The sequence below is a fragment of the Salvelinus sp. IW2-2015 genome, linkage group LG36 (genome assembly GCF_002910315.2).
Source record: "Salvelinus sp. IW2-2015 linkage group LG36, ASM291031v2, whole genome shotgun sequence".
NCBI classification, from domain to species: Eukaryota; Metazoa; Chordata; class Actinopteri; order Salmoniformes; family Salmonidae; genus Salvelinus; species Salvelinus sp. IW2-2015.
In genome coordinates this window covers 12,275,259-12,293,158 of record NC_036875.1, presented here as the reverse complement: position 1 = coordinate 12,293,158, position 17,900 = coordinate 12,275,259, and the positions used below count along the sequence as shown (strand labels likewise).

Genomic DNA, 17,900 nt, shown 5'->3' with positions numbered 1-17,900 from the left:
GTGGTGTAATAACATGAACTTGTTCTTTTACTTCAAATAAGCCTATGTAAATCACTCAGTAAACAGCTCAAAGGTCAAACTAAAGGCAACTCTCTCCTCAACTGCTCTASTATTACTGTTTGGTTGAATGTTTTAAAATATAAAACTAGGATTTTAAAGAAAAATGACAGGCTGTAATCATGATCCAGATGTATTAATACTTTTTACTGATGAGCAGCAATTTATGAAACKACCATTTACTGTTACAATGTAGTGAAATGATTGCATAGTGGGGCATGCTGGGGTTTGATCTTGAAACAACCCCTTGTCATTCCAATATGAAAGATCCCACTAAATTTTACTGTACACCCTCAGTTCTTCCTGGCTTGAGGTAGAAAACAGGTGCACAACTGAAGTAGGGTCTTCAATACCACTTGATAAAAGTTTCTCCATCTCAGCCATCTTCTCCTTTTCTAACTCTCTCATATTCTGCAGGATCTTCTTTCCTTTGTCCTAAAAAATAAAATGCTAAATTTAAGACATATTTGCTTAATCTTAAAGGGTTAAGATGTATAGATTAGGAAAAGTTCTGTACCTTGGTGCTGTCAATGATTGCAGCCACCACCTCGTGTTTGATAAACAGTGGATGTTTGCGATCTGGCTTGCTCTGGAAACGAGGTATCTTCTTCACAGGGTCATCAGGGCCATAACAGGGAGAGCTAGTTTGCTTCAACTGTTTAATGTCTTTCACAAAGATGAAAGGTTTGAAAACAGACCTGTTGGGWAAGAAAGGGCCCTTAATATACAGCGATTTGCATAAGCTTCAGCTGGAACAAGGCTAGGTTGAGCGGTGGCCGGCTACCTCTCAGGGTCAGGTGTTCCAGTGATGTAGTGCACCCCTGGCAGGGTGGAGTCTGTTGGTACGACAGACACCATGCTTCCTGTTGTCATGAACATCCCCTCCATGTTGATGCCACTCTCCTTGTCCCTCAGGATTTCCATCATTGTCTCAGCTGTGATGTGTCCTAAATATTCAAAAGTAATTCATTGTAAATGGTTTGTCATCCTATATCAGGGCTCTCAAACCCTGTTCCTGGAGAGCTATGGTCCGGTAGGTTTTCACTACAAGCCTAATTTAGCGCACATGATTCTAATAATTAGCTAGTTGAAAGTTGAATCRGSTTAGTTACAACTGGTGATGGAGCGAAAACCTAAAGGTCGGTAGCTCTCCAGAAAAAAACGGGTTGGACAGCCCTGTCCTCTATGGATTCACTATTCAGTTTTGATTCAAATCTGATCAAACCCATTTTTCTCTACACTTGACACAAACAACTAATCCCTAAAGCAATTGCCTACATTCATCTACACACTTAACTCACCTTTACTTCGCTCKAGTAGGTTCCGTCCTTCGCAGTATCTGCTGCTAGATGCCTCTATTCTGGCTGTAGTCATGAAAGAGTATGTCTCAGCAAAACTGAACGGGGCCTTCCCATCCCACCAGCCATGGCTCTTGGCATACTCCCTCATCCCAGGGTGTTCCTTGTCTATCTTGGTTGTTATGGAGTACTGATTGGAGATATTACGATATCCATCTAGAGGAGGATCAAAAACAACATTCAAAACTGTTATTGCTCTGCAAGTTCACAAGTTGGGCAAACTTAAACASTGATAGCTTATTAAAATGTACCTCCCACTTKCTCTGCTGCCCAGTACTTCCCAGACGTCTCCATCACCCAGGCCTCAGTYCTGTCGGAGATGAGGAAGCTGTTGTGGTAGGTAAAGCCAGACTGGTCCTCCATGCARTTTCCTCCCTGGCCATATTTCTCCAGCAGCTCAGCAATAACATCCACAGCCTTCTGAGCAGTCTCTGCTCTCTCCAGACCAAGTCTGCAAAGACAAATCCATCACATTGATGTGTCCCCATTATTTGCTTTACAGTGCAATGCATTTTTATTTTACAAGCAATAATTAACAAATACCTGAGCAATGCTTAGTTGAAGAATGACAAACTACAGACAGGAACAGATATGTATGATGTATGAATCAGCTGGCAGATATTCACCTGACAAAATCCATGCCAAGAAGGGCCTCCTCGTCCTCAGCACTCTCTCTGCCCCAAACTGCCTCATTTCCGATGCACACCTGATGCTCGTTAGCCCCCATCTCAGCCCCCCACAACCAGGCTGGTCTGCTCAGCACAACCGCATTGGTATGGGCTGCCTGCTCAATTTCGATGTACGTGCACTAGTCCGAGGAGCAAGACCGAAAGGGGACACAGCTGTCATTGTGTACCTACTGAGTGTAAGACAGGTGACATTTTCACATCACTACAATATACATGTTGAAAACATGTACAGAGGAGGTCTTAAAGACTTACTTCAACTTTTTCTCCTGCATTGTAGTCTCTTGCAGGGAAGTAGACCACCTCCTGGACCTCATCACAGGGCCTGTCGGAGTTCTTTCCGAAGACGATGCGCTGTCCCTGGGTGGCAGGGGGCAGAGCCACAAAGGTATCACAGGAAGATGGGTACATTCTGGTGGGCAGAAAGAATTCARCAACCAAACCCAACCCACTGGGCAAATAACGTTATTTCAACCTGGACATTTTGGTCATATTTGGTTGAGACGTTGATCAATAAGATTTGTACATTTATTCACCCACTCAAAAAGACAAGACAGAAGTTTGTTGAATTCCCAATGTGTTACAACTATCCTTTCAACCATCTAAAAGCACAAATTCCAATGGAAAAACAATGTCCRATTTTTGGTTTATTTGTCATCTAAATGTGTTATCACTGCGCTTTCAACCATTTAAAAGCACAACAAAGTTCAAATGGGAATGCAATGTCAGATATTTTCTATTTATACAACTTAATGTAGTCTGGGTAGCCATTTGATTAGCTGTTCAGGAGTATTATGGCTTGGGGGTAGAAGCTATTTAGGAGCCTCTTGGACCTAGACTCGGTGCTCCGGTACCGCTTGCCGTGCGGTAGCAGAGAGAACAGTCTATGACTAGGGTGGCTGGAGTCTTTGACAATTTGACACCGCCTGGTATAGAGGTCCCGGATGGCAGGAAGCTTGGTCCCAGTGATGTACTGGACCGTWCACACTACCTTCTGTAGTGCCTTGTGGTCGGAGGCCGAGCAGTTGCCATACCAGGCAGTGATGCAACCCGTCAGGATGCTCTCGATGGTGCAGCTGTAAAACCTTTTGAGGATCTGACGACCCATGCCAAATCTTTTCAGTCTCCTGAGGGGGAATAGGTTTTGTAGTGCCCTCTTCACGACTGTCTTGGTGTGCTTGGACCATGTTAGTTTGTTGGTGATGTGGACGCCAAGGAACTTGAAGYTCTCAACCTGCTCCACTAYAGGCCCGTCGATGAGAATGGGGGCGTGCTCAGTCCTCCTTTTCCTGTAGTCCACAATCATCTCCTTTGTCTTGATCACGTTGAGGGAGAGGTTGTTGTCCATGCACTACACGGTCAGGTCTCTGACCTCCTCCCTATAAGGCTGTCTCATCGTTGTCGGTGATCAGGTCTACTGTTGCGTCATCAGCAAACTTAATGATGGTGTTGGAGTCGTGCCTGGCCGTGCAGTCATGAGTGAAYAGGGAGTACAGGAGGAGACTGAGCACGCACCCCTGAGTGGCCCACGTGTTGAGGATCAGCGTGGCGGATGTGTTGTTACCTACCCTTACCACCTGGGTGCGGCCCGTCATGAGCTTTGAGGGCACTATGGTGTTGAACGCTGAGCTGTCAATCAATAGCATTCTCATATAGGTGTTCCTTTTGTCCAGGTGTGAAAGGGCAGTGTGGAGTGCAACAGAGATTGCATCATCTGTGGATCTGTTGGTGCGGGATGCAAATTGGTCTAGGGTTTCTGGGATTATGGTGTTGATGTGAGTCATGACCAGCCTTTCAAAGCATTTCATGGCTACAGACGTGAGTGCTACAGGTCGGTAGTCATTTAGGCAGGTTACCTTAGTCCYTGTGCCCAAGAATACTATGGTGGTCTGCTTGAAACATGTTGGTATTACAGACTCAGACAGGGAGAGGTTGAAAATGTCAGTAAAGACACTTGCCAGTTGGTCAGCGCATGCTCGGAGTACACGTCCTGGTAATCCGTCTGGCCCTGCAGCCTTGTAAATGTTGACCTGTTTAAATGTCAGTTGCAGTAGGCTAACCTCAAAATGTGGCCATGGATGTGTTACTCATTTTACGCTTGAATAAATACTGTCACGTTAGTTTAGAAGACAGCCTTAACTGTATTACTAAAGTATTACTGAATTGTGTTTGGTTGACAATGCAGCCAAATATCATAATTTAAAGAGTATCTAATGCTTGGATAGAGCCATTGGCTTAAACTGAGCCACTGGCTTAAACTTATTATTTAACTTTTAGTTTTGGTTTGGTTGGAGATGTAATTATTTATTTTTAAAAATGTATTTAACCTTTATTTAACTAGACAAGTCAGTTAAGAACATATTCTTATTTACAATGATGGCCTCCTGCGGGGAGTCAGTTAAGAACATATTCTTATTTACAATGATGGCCTCCTGCGGGGAMAGGGGCTGGGATTAAATATAAAATATAAAGATGAATCCAATATATATTTGTTAACTTGTCGACAAGTAAATAGGCTATTTACTGTATTRCAAAAGTGGAATTGAATTGTGTTTGGTTGAAAACGCAACAAAATRTCAACATTTGAAGGAGATGTATCTTTGGCTTTAATTCCAGTTTGTCAACAAATTAATAATTGATATGTTGGATTCACGTCTCCATCTCAACCAAGAATCAAAGTTAAAGAATAGGACTAAATCAAATCAAACTTTATTTAAAGTATCCCTTTAAAGATACCAATAAAGTTAGGGTTGGGAATTGCCAGGGACCTCACGATACGATATTATCACGATACGTAGGTGCCAATATGTATTGGGATTCTCACGATTCTTTATGTATTGCGATTCGATACTGTGATTTTATTGCAATTCATTATTCCAAACATATTGCTCACTATACAGTATGTCTGCTGCAGRGGGACAAGAAAGCCCTAGAAAACGAGTTTAGATCAGTCATGGAAATAAAAGTGCTTAAAACAAATTGACTCCCTATTTAAAAAGAAGATGGAGAACAAGCTATGAAGGGGAAAATACTGGAGTTTTGGTGCAGGTACAGCCAACAAGCAACAAGCACAAAATTAATATTGCGGATATGTAACTGTATCGATTTTTTTCCCAATCACTAAATAAAGAGCATACTTGTAGATCAACTCTCCAATCTACAGTAGGAGGTGTTGCCCACTAAAACGGTGGATATAATGTTGAATATCTGACGTTGTTTAAAAGGTACAAATTGAACATATTTTATATGTGTCTATGTTGAAAATGTGTTGAAATGATGACATAATCCTGTGGTTGAAATTTCACCCACAAAACAACAGTTTACATTAATGACATTTAGATTCCACGTCACAATACGTTGACAAATTCCGTTGAGATAACTGATTCAACCAGTTTGTGCCCAGTGGGAAGCTACTGTGACAGAAGGCTATTTACAAAGAACACACTATGATAAAATACACAGAAATGGTTGATGATTTTACWACATGAACACACAAACAAAGCACTTGAACATGCACTGGACATTGCCTGTCTAATGTACCATCTGAAATAATCTGCTGATTTCAGCTAGGCATGTTAACATTACCTGTYACCGCAGCCAAGTACCGGATCACAMATTGTAGCCGACAACTTAATTTTTGTACGTGTCCCCCTGATTCATTAAACTATAAACTTTCGTCCTTACTTTCACTTTTATTTCAATCTTTACMAGATTTCACAAGTGCGCACAATGAATGTTGTGACTGCCTCACTGTACGTCAGAGGTCACGCACGCAGAGAGCTGACTCGGAAGAAGATTTTAATGACCTTGTTTTGGGTGTTTCCACTAGTTACCACAGCCACAAATTGGTTTTATCGTAAAAATTAATGAAAACAAAAATGAGCTTTTTGGTGTTAATTTATGGTTAGGCATAAGATCAACAGGGGGGTTAATATTAGGGTTAACGTTAAGTTTAAATCACATTTTAAGAAKAATAAATTCTACAAATATGCGGGGTTTATCACTTTGTGGCTGTGGTAACTAGTAACGACAGTTTTGTTTTTGTCAGAACGAGTTTGACAACATTTCGCATTTAATCCCCTAGCTAGCTAGCTAACTAATATTCTTCAATCATGGGGAAGTCTTTTGCTAATTTTATGTGCAAGAAAGATTTTCACCCTGCATCTAAGTCAAATATAAAAAAGGTAAGTGGCAAATCTTTGGTATAGATTTGCTCACCAGGAAGTAACTAGCTTGGTTAGCTAACTGACGCATATAACCTAATTTGGATTTAGCCAGCTAACAGTTATCTAGCTAGCTGAAGAAAATGTATTTCCAATTTGAACGTATCACCTCTAGATGTAATTTAGTTATGAGAAGAATGATCCCTAGCTAGCTATTATAGGCGTATATGTTCGTTAAATCAGTCAGCTAACATTGGCAAGCCAGTATGAAGCTAGCTAGCTAACAAATCAAATTGTACGTTATTGGTCACATACACATGGTTAGCATATGTTAATGCGAGTGTAGCGAAATGCTTGTGCWTCTAGTACCGACAATGCAGTAATATCTAACAAGTAATCTAACAATTCCACAACTACCTAATACACACAAATCTAAAGGGATGGAATAAGAATATGTACATATAAATATATGGATTAGCAATGACCGAGCAGCATAGGCAAGATGCAATAGATGGTATAAAATACAGTATTAACATGAGATGAGTATGTAAGATATGTAAACATTATTACAGTGGCATTATTAAAGTGACTAATGATCCATTTGTTAAAGTGGCCAATGATTTTGAGTCTGTATGTAGGCAGCAGCCTCTCTGTGTTAGTGATGGCTGTTTAACAGTCTGATGGCCTTGAGATAGAAACTGTTTTTCAGTCTCTCGGTCCCATCTTTGTTGCACYTGTACTGACCTTGCCTTCTGGATGGTAGCGGGGTGAACAGGCAGTGGCTCGGGTGGTTGTTGTCCTTTTGATATTTTTGGCTTTCCTGTGACATTGGGTGCTGTAGGTGTCCTGGARGGCAGGTAGTTTGCCCCCGGTGATGCKTTGCGCAGACCGCACCACCCTCTGGAGAGCCGATACAGCCCGACAGGATGCTCTCAATTGTGCATCTGTAAAAGATTGAGGGTTTTAGGTGACAAGCCAAATTTCTTCAGCCTCCTGAGGTTGAAGAGGCGCTGTTGCGCCTTCTTCACCACACTGTCTGTGTGGGTGGACCATTTCAGTTTGTCTGTGATATGTATGCAGAGGAACTTAACATTCTACCTTCTCCACTGCTGTCCTGTCGATGTGGATAGGGAGGTGCTCCCTCTGCTGTTTCCTGAAGTCCACAATCATCTCCTTTGTTTTGTTGATGTTGAGTGAGAGTTTATTTTCYTGACACCACACTCCGAGTGCCCCCACCTCCTCCCTGTAGGCTGTCTCATCGTTGTTGATAATCAAGCCCACTACTGTTGTGTCGTCTGCAAACTTGATGATTGAGTTGGAGGCGTGCATGGCCACGCAGTCATGGGTGAAAAGGGAGTACATGAGGGGGCTGAGCACACACCCTTGTGGGGCCCCAGTATTGAGGATCAGCGAAGTGGAAATGTTTCCTACCTTCACCACCTGTGGGCTAACAACAGTTGTTGACTAGCACATTAGCTAGCTAACTACGTTATGTAACATTCAGAAAGATGGCTAGCTAGCTATGTYCCATAGATACAGTACATATACTAGGATACAAATATGATTTGGCTATTCTCAATGTTATCCATTTTACCATTGTACAGGTATGGATAGCAGAGCAGAAATTAACATTCGAGAAGAAGAAGCAGGAGGACCTCATGAATTCTTACCTAAAAGAACAAGACACCTACAACAACAGGTGGGTTACAGATATTCCGAGGATCTGTGGCAGCACAACATGATCCAGATACTTGGATCTCAATTATGCTATGCCTTTACATAGGACKTCTTATAAGTCTCKCATTATTTAACCACTGGAAGTTGGKGTACTTGTCATATAACTGTATACCTAMATTTTGTCTTGTGTAAAATCACAGCTCTAATTGATCACATAAGATTGAAACCCGTTGTCTGACGTTTTGGCTGTTAAAACCTTTCTCCTTAGACTGTTGATGGGGGATGATCGTGTGAAAAATGGTCTCAACTTCATGTATGAAGCTCCACCTGGGGCAGACAAAGGTAACTACATCAATCCTGGTTCTGCTTCTTTAGATGTGCATTTTTTCACCATACTAAACAAACCATATGACTTTCCACTGATCTGTGCTCTCCTTTCTCATGCACTCTCCACTCTACTGAGAAGAAGAGACCAAAGAGGTAAGCACCTCATGTTTAAAATCCCCTCTTGTTCAGAGGCTTAGACTTCTCTAAGAAAGCATTAATACACTGAACAAAAATATAAACAACATGTAAAGCGTTGGTCTCATTTTTCATGAGCTGAAATAAAAGATCCCCAAATTTTTTCATATGCACAAAAATAATTTTTATACACCAAATTTTGTGCACAAATTTGTTTTACATCTCTGTTAGTGARCATTTCTCATTTGCCAAGATAATCCATACACCTGACTAGTGTGGCATATCAAKAAGCTTATTAAACAGCATGAKCATTACACAAGTGCACCTTGTGCTAGGGACAATAAAAGGCCACTCTAAAATGTGCMGTTTTCTCAGACAACACAATGCCACAGATGTCTCAAGTTGAGGTAGTGTGCGATTGGCATGCTGACTGCAGGAATGTCCACCAGAGCTGTTGCCAGAGAATTGAATGTTAATTTCTCTACCATAAGCCGCCTCCAACGTTGTTTTAGATAATATGGCAGTACATCCARTCGGCATCACAACCGCACCACGTGTAAGCACTCCAGCCCAGGACCTCCACATCTGGCTTCTTCACCTGGGGGGGGGGGGGGGGKGYGCTCAGGAGTATTTCTTTCTGTAATAAAGCCCTTTTGTGGGGAAAAACTCWTTCTGATTGGCTGGATCTGGYWCCCCAGTGGGTGGACCTGGCTCCCCAGTGGGTGGGCCCATGCCCTCCCAAGTCCACCCATGGCTGCGCCCCTGCCCAGTCATGTGAAATCCATRGATTAGGGCCTAATGAATTYATTACAATTGACTGATTTCCTTCTATGAACTGTAACTTAGTAAAATCTTTGAAATTGTTCCATGTTGTGTTTAGATTTGTGTTCATTTATACTCTGGTAAATGTTGTAGATTTTAAAGGCATGTGTTGGTTTATTATTCAAATCACATTTTATTGGTCACATACACATGGTTAGCAGATGTTAATGCGAGTGTGGCAAAATGCTTTTGCTTMTAGTTCCAACAGTGCAGCAATATCTAACATGTAATTAACAATTCCACAACTGCCGAATACACACATCTAAGTAAAGGAATATGTACATATAAATATATGGATGAGCAATGACAGAGCGCCATAAGCAARATGCAATAGATGGTATCAAATACAGTAWATACATAWGAGATRAGTGATGCAAGATATGTTAGYATTATTAAAGTTATATACGTTGTATCTTCTCTTATAGGAAGGTGAATCAGAATACAAGTTTGAGTGGCAAAAGACGGCCCCTCGAGAGAAGTAAGTCGGTAATTGTGTTGATCAGTACAAACATTTAGATGACTTGAGTTTAAATGTATATTTGTTTATACTTTCTCTTTCATCTTTTTAGGTATGCCAAGGATGACATGGCTATTAGGGATCAACCATTTGGAATTCAGGTGAATATACACTACCGTTCAAAAGTTTTAGAACACCTACTCATTCAAGGGTTTTTCTTTATTTTGACTTTTTTCTACATTGTAGAATAATAGTGAACAAGACATCAAAACTATGGAATCATGTAGTAACCAAAAAAAGTGTTAAACAAATCAATATTTCACGCAGTCTCCTCTGAACAGTTGATGTTGCGATGTCTGTTACTTGAACTCTGTGAAGCATTTATTTGGGCTGCAATCTGATCTGCAGTTAACTCTGTTGAACTCATCCTCTGCAGCAGAGGTAACTCTGGGTCTTCCTTTCCTGTGGCGGTCCTCATGAGAGCCGGTTTCATCATAGTGCTTGATGGTTTTTACGRCTGCACTTGAAGAAACTTTCAAAGTTCTTGAAATTTTCCGTATTGACTGACCTTCATGTCTTAAAGTAATGATGGACTGTCGTTTCTCTTTGCTTATTTGAGCTGTTCTTGCCATAATATGGACTTGGTCTTTTACCAAATAGTGCCATCTTCTGTATACCATCCCTACCTTGTCACAACACAACTGATTGGCTCAAATGCAATAAGAAGAAAATAAATTCCACAAATTAACTTTTAAGAAAGCACACCTGTTAATTGAAATGCATTCCAGGTGACTACCTCATGAAGCTGTTTGAGAAAATGCCAAGAGTGTGCAAAGCTGTCAAGGCAAAGGGTGGCTACTTTGAAGATTCTGAATTATAACATTTGTTTAACACTTTTTTTGKTTACCACATGATTCCATATGTGTTATTTCATAGTTTTGATGTCTTCCCTATTATTCTACAATGTAGAAAATAGTTTWAAAAAAATAAAGGCGTGGAATGAGTAGGTGTCCCAACTTTTGACTGGTTGTGTGTGTGTGTGAACCYTTTTTAATAGATTAATAATGTGCCCATTTTATGTTTGATTTAACTCAAATGACTTACCTATTGATAACAATCTGCTCTTTTAATATCATCGTCAGCGCTAAATACTCTTCTGTTAACAAACGTGTTGGAATTTGACACTTGGTGGCGCTAAAGGAGAAGGRTAATGTTGAACTCAGGATTACAATGTGTTTATTTACGTTACGTCATGCATACCTGCGTAGCAGGTCCTATTGGAGGTAATATGAGTGATGGAATGAATGGATGTAAGTTGAGTCTAATCACCTGTGATTCTCAGGTTCGCAACGTGAGATGCATCAAGTGTCACAAATGGGGCCATGTGAATACAGACAGAGAGTGTCCTCTCTTCGGCCTGTCTGGGATCAATGCCAGCGCTGCACCCACAGAGGAAGCAGGTACAAATAACAATCTGGTTTTAATTGACCTATCAGGATAAGTAGAGGTAAAAAAAAGTTAGCCGGCTGGTAATTATGAATAGTATTTCACAGACGTAATGGTTTATAAAAAAATAAATATTTGTATTCATATTGTCTCAACGACAAAATTATATTTTCGTCACCAATTCCTTTGAAATAATTTGAATAAAGAACTTGTTATCGATGTATGATGCACCTATGGCGCACAAAAAATTCTGTAATAATTTGTCCAATATAATATTATTCACTATTACATTGTATATTTGTAAAAAGTCTATACTAGAGCTGGGACAATAAACTGAATTATCGATACCAAATACTTACCGCAGGCATTTTGCTGATTTTGTTCATTATGATAAGTAGCCTATATAGAGAAATGTGAAGTTTGAAATGAAATACGTTTGCTAATATGGGTGATTTCTTTTTTTATTTTTATAGGACAACTGATGGCTACAACTATACTACTAGTAGTAGTAGTTTAAATGATCATTTTAAAATCTGTGGTGCACATTGTTATAAACTTATCGTTCTATTTGTTATCGTATCAATTCAGGCAGTTTATTGCAATGTGGATTTTTGTAAATATCACCCAGCTCTAGTCTGTAGCAGTAGTTGCCATCGTTCCTGGTGTCCTGTGGAGTTGATTCTGACTGCTACAATCAGGAAGTGGATTAGTAAAGTAATGTTTACAGTGGGACAGTCCTGTGAATGGCGTTGATCGTGTAGGCCATAATGGAGCCCCTCCTGTGCTGGGAGAAAAATGAAAGTATTCTGATTCCCCTAACCACTGCTTTGGGRGAATGATATTGTATGATTTGCTCCACCAGAAGACGAGTGAGTTGATTTGGTATCCCTTTCTGTTAACAAAGCCACCCCTGAATTCCCYACTGTGGAGGCAGTGGTGGATGCGGTCAGACATCAATGGGACTTTGAGGCTGTGATTTGTGCTAACAGGTCCRTCAATGCACCCCTCTGAGTTAATGGCGGAGATGCGGAACAGTGGATTTGCCCTGAAGAAATGTGTCCTTGGGAGAAATTCTACTGTTTGTGATCCATCGCAGGTAATCTTCTTCTGTTCCTCTTCTCCCCCTGAAGAAAAACAMCAACAATATCCATGGCAAATCCCTGGTCTAAATGTGATTGCTGCAAACTGCCCAATTATCAGAGTAAACCAAACCACAGCACTATTCCAGTTGCTTCAAGTTTAACGTTAGTCTCATCACATGTGACCAATTGACTAACTGTGGAAATTGTTTGCAACACAAGATGCGGTGGTATATACACTGAACAAAAATATAAACGCAACATGTAAAGTGTTGGTCCCATGTTTCATGAGCTGAAATAAAATATCCCAGAAATTTTCCATACGCACTACAAGCTTATTTCTCTCAAATGTTGAGCACAAATTTATTTACATCCCTGTTAGTGAGAAATTTGCCTTTGCCAAGATAATCCATTCACCTGACAGGCGTGGCATATCAGAAGCTGATTAAATGATCATTACACAGGTGYACCTTGTGCTGGGGATAATAAAAGACCACGCTAAAATGTGCAGTTTTGTCACACAACACAATGCCACAGATGTCTCAAGTTTTRAGGGAGTGTACAATTGGAATGCTGACTGCAGGAATGTCCACCAGAGCTGTTGCCAGAAATTGTTAATTTCTCTACCATTAGTCGCCTCAGCATCGTTTAAGAGAATTTGACCGTACGTATAACCGGCCTCACAACCGCAGACCACGTGTAACCATGCCGGCCCAGGGCTTCCACATCCATCTTCTTCACCTGTGGGATCGTCTGAGACCAGCGACCCGGACAGCTGATGAAACTGTGGGTTTGCACAACCAAAGACGTTCAGCACAAACTGTCAGAAACCRTCTCGGGGAAGCTCATTTGCGTTCTCGTCGTCCTCACCAGGGTCTTGACCTGACTGCAGTTCGGCATCGTAACCGACTTCAGTGGGCAAATGCTCACCTTCGATGGCCAGTGGTAYGCTGGAGAAGTATGCTTTTCACGGATGAATCSCGGTTTCAACTGTACCGGCCAGATGGCAGACAGCATGTATGGCATCATGTGGGTGAGCRGTTTGCTGATGTCAACGTTGTGAACAGAGTGCCCCATGGTGGGGTTATTGTGTGGGCAGGCTTAWGCCCTTGACAACGAACACAATTGCATTTTATTGATGGCAATTTCAATGCACAGAGATACCGTGATGATCYTGAGGCCCATTGTCGTGCCATTAATCTGCCGCCATCACCTCATGTTGCAGCATGATAATGCACGGCCCCATGTCGCAGGATCTGTACATGAATCCTAGAAGCTGAAAATGCCCCAGTTCTTCCATGGCCTGCATACTCAACAGACTTGTCAACCATTGAGCATGTTTGGGATGCTCTGGATCGTCGTGTACGACGGCGTTCTTGACAATATCCAGCAACTTCACACAGCCATTGTAGAGGAGTGGGACAACATTCCAGAGGCCACAATCAACAGCCTGATCAACTCAATRYGAAGGAGGTGTGTCGTGCTGCATGAGGCAAATGGTGATCACCCCAGATACTGACTGGTTTTCTGATCCACGCCCCTATCTGTGACCAATACATGCATATCTGTATTCCTAGTCATGTGAAATCTGTAGATTAGGGCCTAATGAATTTATTTCAATTGACAGATTTTTTTCCTTATATGAACTGTAACTCAGTAAAAATCTTTGAAATTGTTGCATTTGTATTTTTGTTCAGCAGATGTTATTCTTGTCTTACTTGCTTCCTCTAACCATTTGTGACATCTCTTCTACATTAAATTATATGCACGTTTAGTTAGTATTTGCTCTTTAATTATCTTGAATTGTGTTTGACTTATATTGTTCATTGTTTTTCTGCTATAGGAGTATGTCGCCAGTGAAGAAGAGGAGGATCCTGAGGTTGAATTCCTGAAGTCGTTGACTACTAAACAGAAAGAGAAGCTCCTCAGGTAGGAGAGCATTCATTCATAGATTTAGTTGTTTGGGATGTAAGTATGCTCATTGTAAAATAAGACAAAGGATGATTAATTCAAAAATAAAAGTAAACGTGATTTACTAACCTATATTGTCTTTTTTTTTTTTTTAAGGAAACTGGATCGTCTAGAAAAGAAGGAGAAGAAGAAAGACAAGAAGGGCAAAAAGCAGAAGAAGAAGAGTAAAGGAAAGCAGAAGAAGCATGATAGTGATAGCTCCAGTGACAGTAGCAGCAGCAGTGATGGTGACAGTGACTCAGACTCTGACAGCAACTCTAAGAGCCAGAAGAAAAAGAAGAAGAAGGACAAGAGAAAGGACTCCTGTTGTGATAACACGAAGAGTGAGGGACTAGTCAACAGTAAGACCAAGGCCGCCTCTCACAGGAGCAGGTCACGGAGCCCAACCTCCAGACAGAAACGGCACAAAGACGATACCAGAGAGAAGAAACAAACGAGGGCTGAGCCAGGCAGGAGCGAGGGCCGAAAGTACAGTCCAGAGAGAAAGATGAGGGTGGAAGAACGTCAGGAGAGACACAGACACGACAGCAGGGAGAGGCAGAGAACCAGCAGCAGCTCCCAGCCTGGCCCAGAAAGAAGCAGGAGCAGTGAGAGAGACAGGGAGAGAGACAGGGAGAGAGGTAAAGACAAGGTTCAACGTAAGGATGAGGGGAAAAGTAGACGAGAGAGGAATAGGAGCAGAGATGGAGCGGAGGATAAAGCAGCAAAAGAGGGGAGTAGAAGCCACGAGAGAGAGAGGGGAGGAGCAGGGAGGAGCAGGAGTACGGGCAGAGGGAGGGAGAAAAGAGACAGAAGCCGAGATAGAGCTGAGAGAAAGCGCTAAACTGTGAGAGTAGACAATCTTACAAAGTGGAACAGTAATGGCATACCTGTTTATTTTGCTGGCCTAAACAAAGTGAATATTTTTTTGACACGAACGTGTAATGTTTTATGATGCTACTGTAAAATGTATTTTTTTTCCTTATTTTATTAAACATTAAACAACACATAGAAACCAACGTTTTAGTAGCCTGCACAGTATTGGTCATGTTTTGATGTTACCTGCTATTTGACTGCTACAGCATCATGAGAGCGCAGGCCCTCAAATTTTMTTATTTTTCTCCACTAGAGGGCAGCAGTAGATGTAAAATAACTTGAACCACAGAAATATTTGTTGTCATGGTTGTCATTTTATTCCCGATAACTCTTCAAAATACTAAAAGAATATTATAGCAAATCGAAATGAAAATATTTTGGTTTGGTGAAAGTGTAATAACCCACTGGGCAATTATTATAATATTTTTTAATCAATGTTGTTTCCCCACGTCATTTAAACAACAAATTATGTGACGTTGAACCAACGTGGAAAACTGATTGTCAAAGTAATGGAATTGGGGGGGGGGGGGGTTCACCCAACTTTTACCCTAAATCAAATGGCATGGTGAATTGTTGTGTTTATATCACGTTAGTTGACAACTCAACCAAAAGTAAATCAGAACTAGACATTACTGAATAAAACTGAAATKATGTCTGTGCCCAGTGGGAAACGGTTCTGTTCCCACATGCTTGTAACCGTGTTTCATCACWTTTGTTACAAGTCTAGCCTAATTATGTAGACTTGTTTCACAATGGTATTTTGCAACAAGTKCCCTAAACAGGAGCATGGTTGACTAATGACACTCAATCTCTGAGTGTTCAGTAGCCTATGCGATCCATATGAGTATGCTGCATACGTGATTAGTGTGTAGACCTCAAGTTTGTTTCAAATGTTTAACACTGAAGACCCAATTCTGAATTTTACTTTTAGTGTAAAACTCAATGCAGGATTTACGCAACACTGCGTGCCTATTTGCCTTTAGATATTACTTGTAAACTACCTGCATGACAAGATCACCATGATGGACAAAACTGAAGAAACCATGAGGTCATTGGGGTTCATTTGACATAAGGAACAGTGTAACCTACGAGTCCGTATTTGTTTGGGAGTCATATATTTTTGGAAAAGCCATAGCAATTAGCTTAGATGGATAACTAATGTCCATATGATATGCTTTGACGTTTAGTTTCAGTCGCTTCAGATTTGTATATTCTGTATAGGCAATTTAACTCCAATAAGGCAGGGAGGTGTGTGCATCTATAAGCTTGTACTTTAAATGCTTTAGGCTATCCAATTGGTTTGATGAATTGTAATTTTGTTATTATCACAAGAAAAATATTCCATTGTGAGATGATGGACATTGTTTTACSCTGGGGACGAGGAGAATGGCGTGAGTCCTTTAGCAGCGAAATGTGTCCCGTGACGTCGCACTGGTTCTCTCCTTTGATCTCTCTTTTATTGTGGCTTGAAAACAAAGATGACTTCTGCCTAATGCTCAGTGAGAGGGCATTCCAGGGAAAGCGATAAAGCGATAACTGACACCACTTACTGTCCGCAACACCAGGCGTCTCTCTCCCAAAAGCATTTGGACGCACTTATCGTTTTGATTTTAACCACCTATTGTAGCCATATAATTGCAAATTATGTTAATGATTTACAGCATAATACAAAATGTTTTAGGAKAATTAATTTCCAGAAGAAGAAAAAATAACATTAGAAAGACACTGCAAATAAACAGCTAATTTATCAYTTAAAAGATAAGCACACTTGCAACTTCAGGTTGCATTTATGTATTATTTGTTAGTCTATATTATAGTAGCCTGATTTTGAATAGGCCTATTTTATTTWAAATCATGCCTGCACATTTAAAAGGTCACATTGATATTAAATGCTAAATATATGATATATGCCTTTGTTTGTTTTTTAGGCATTTTAGTCTTCCGTTTTAGTTGTTTATTCTTGAACTCAAATTTGGTGATCRTTATAGAACATGTAGATGTTATTTTGGTCGTTATTTTCCTGATCTCTCCCTTAAACCCAGCCRCACAAAAGGAAATGAAAATAATTTTCCTCTATTGCCTTCTGGTCAATTTAACTTCCTCTTCAGGAAGAGGTTGTCTGGATGAGATGCCTCTCCCTAATGTATTCCCAGGCCTGGGCTCACGCTGTAATTATTCCCCGGGTTTTTCTTTGAGATCGGACGCTGCACTGGGTAAGCACAAAGAATTCAGAGAGCATCCTTGAACCCTTTCAGTACGGGGCCACTGATATTCAAATAACATGCAGGAACCATTTGACTGCGCCGCGACAAGAGCATTTCAAATTCAACATTTGCATATGGCTTTTTACCCCTTCTTTCCTTTTTTTTAACAGTTCCCATAACATCAAATCAAGTGTATAGTTTCTAGGAAAGCTTARAGATGCTTTATCCTTATTATTGGACTGCCATCTTTCCGTTTGACATGCAAATTAAAGCAGTTAATTTGGACAATTAAAATAARTATTCAGGGGGCCTTTGTCATCAAAACCCCCTCGGAAGCCCCCAGATAAAGTAAAGCTGAACAAATGATGTCTCGGCGATTAATTAGATATTTGATAAGACACGAATCCCTAATCGCAAATACAAGACACATGGGGGCTGCGATGTGCTCCAAGTCATAATTAATACCATTTAACAAGATTTTCATTTGGGCATGAAATGTATTTTCCGGCCATTTACTAGGCCTATTGATTTATTCCTCAGAGAGAATGCACGTCTATGTGCGATTGCCTATATCAGCAATGTATGATTGATTTTATGTAATGAACACTCTTGCTTATCTACATTTTACGTTTGGCAATCGTATTTATTTACGATCAAATCAAA

General features: G+C 40.7%; 2 protein-coding genes across 3 annotated transcripts; one reads left to right on the top strand and one right to left on the bottom strand.

Annotated features, from left to right (window-relative positions):
- Positions 1 to 183: 183 nt before the first annotated feature.
- Positions 184 to 5,868, bottom strand: scrn3 (secernin 3). The gene is made up of 8 exons (XM_023981193.2): positions 5,687 to 5,868; positions 2,357 to 2,513; positions 2,042 to 2,223; positions 1,667 to 1,866; positions 1,359 to 1,571; positions 842 to 1,004; positions 575 to 755; positions 184 to 492 (listed from the first exon to the last, which is right to left on the bottom strand). The coding sequence occupies exons 2-8, from the start codon at positions 2,510 to 2,512 to the stop codon at positions 331 to 333; spliced, it is 1,257 nt and encodes a 418-aa protein (XP_023836961.1). The 5' UTR covers position 2,513; positions 5,687 to 5,868; the 3' UTR covers positions 184 to 330.
- Positions 5,869 to 5,940: 72 nt separating this feature from the next.
- Positions 5,941 to 15,176, top strand: cir1 (corepressor interacting with RBPJ, CIR1). Of its 2 annotated transcripts, XM_023981189.2 has the most exons (10): positions 5,941 to 6,285; positions 7,869 to 7,963; positions 8,210 to 8,283; positions 8,408 to 8,421; positions 9,651 to 9,703; positions 9,795 to 9,843; positions 11,025 to 11,142; positions 12,118 to 12,224; positions 14,051 to 14,136; positions 14,275 to 15,176. In XM_023981189.2, exons 1-10 carry the CDS (start codon positions 6,214 to 6,216, stop codon positions 14,999 to 15,001), a joined length of 1,395 nt encoding a protein of 464 aa, XP_023836957.1. In that variant the 5' UTR covers positions 5,941 to 6,213; the 3' UTR covers positions 15,002 to 15,176. The 2 variants fall into 2 exon arrangements, with proteins under 2 accessions (XP_023836957.1, XP_070293663.1); XM_070437562.1 differs by lacking the exon at positions 8,408 to 8,421 and having other exon boundaries at positions 8,210 to 8,301; positions 9,655 to 9,703.
- Positions 15,177 to 17,900: the final 2,724 nt, after the last annotated feature.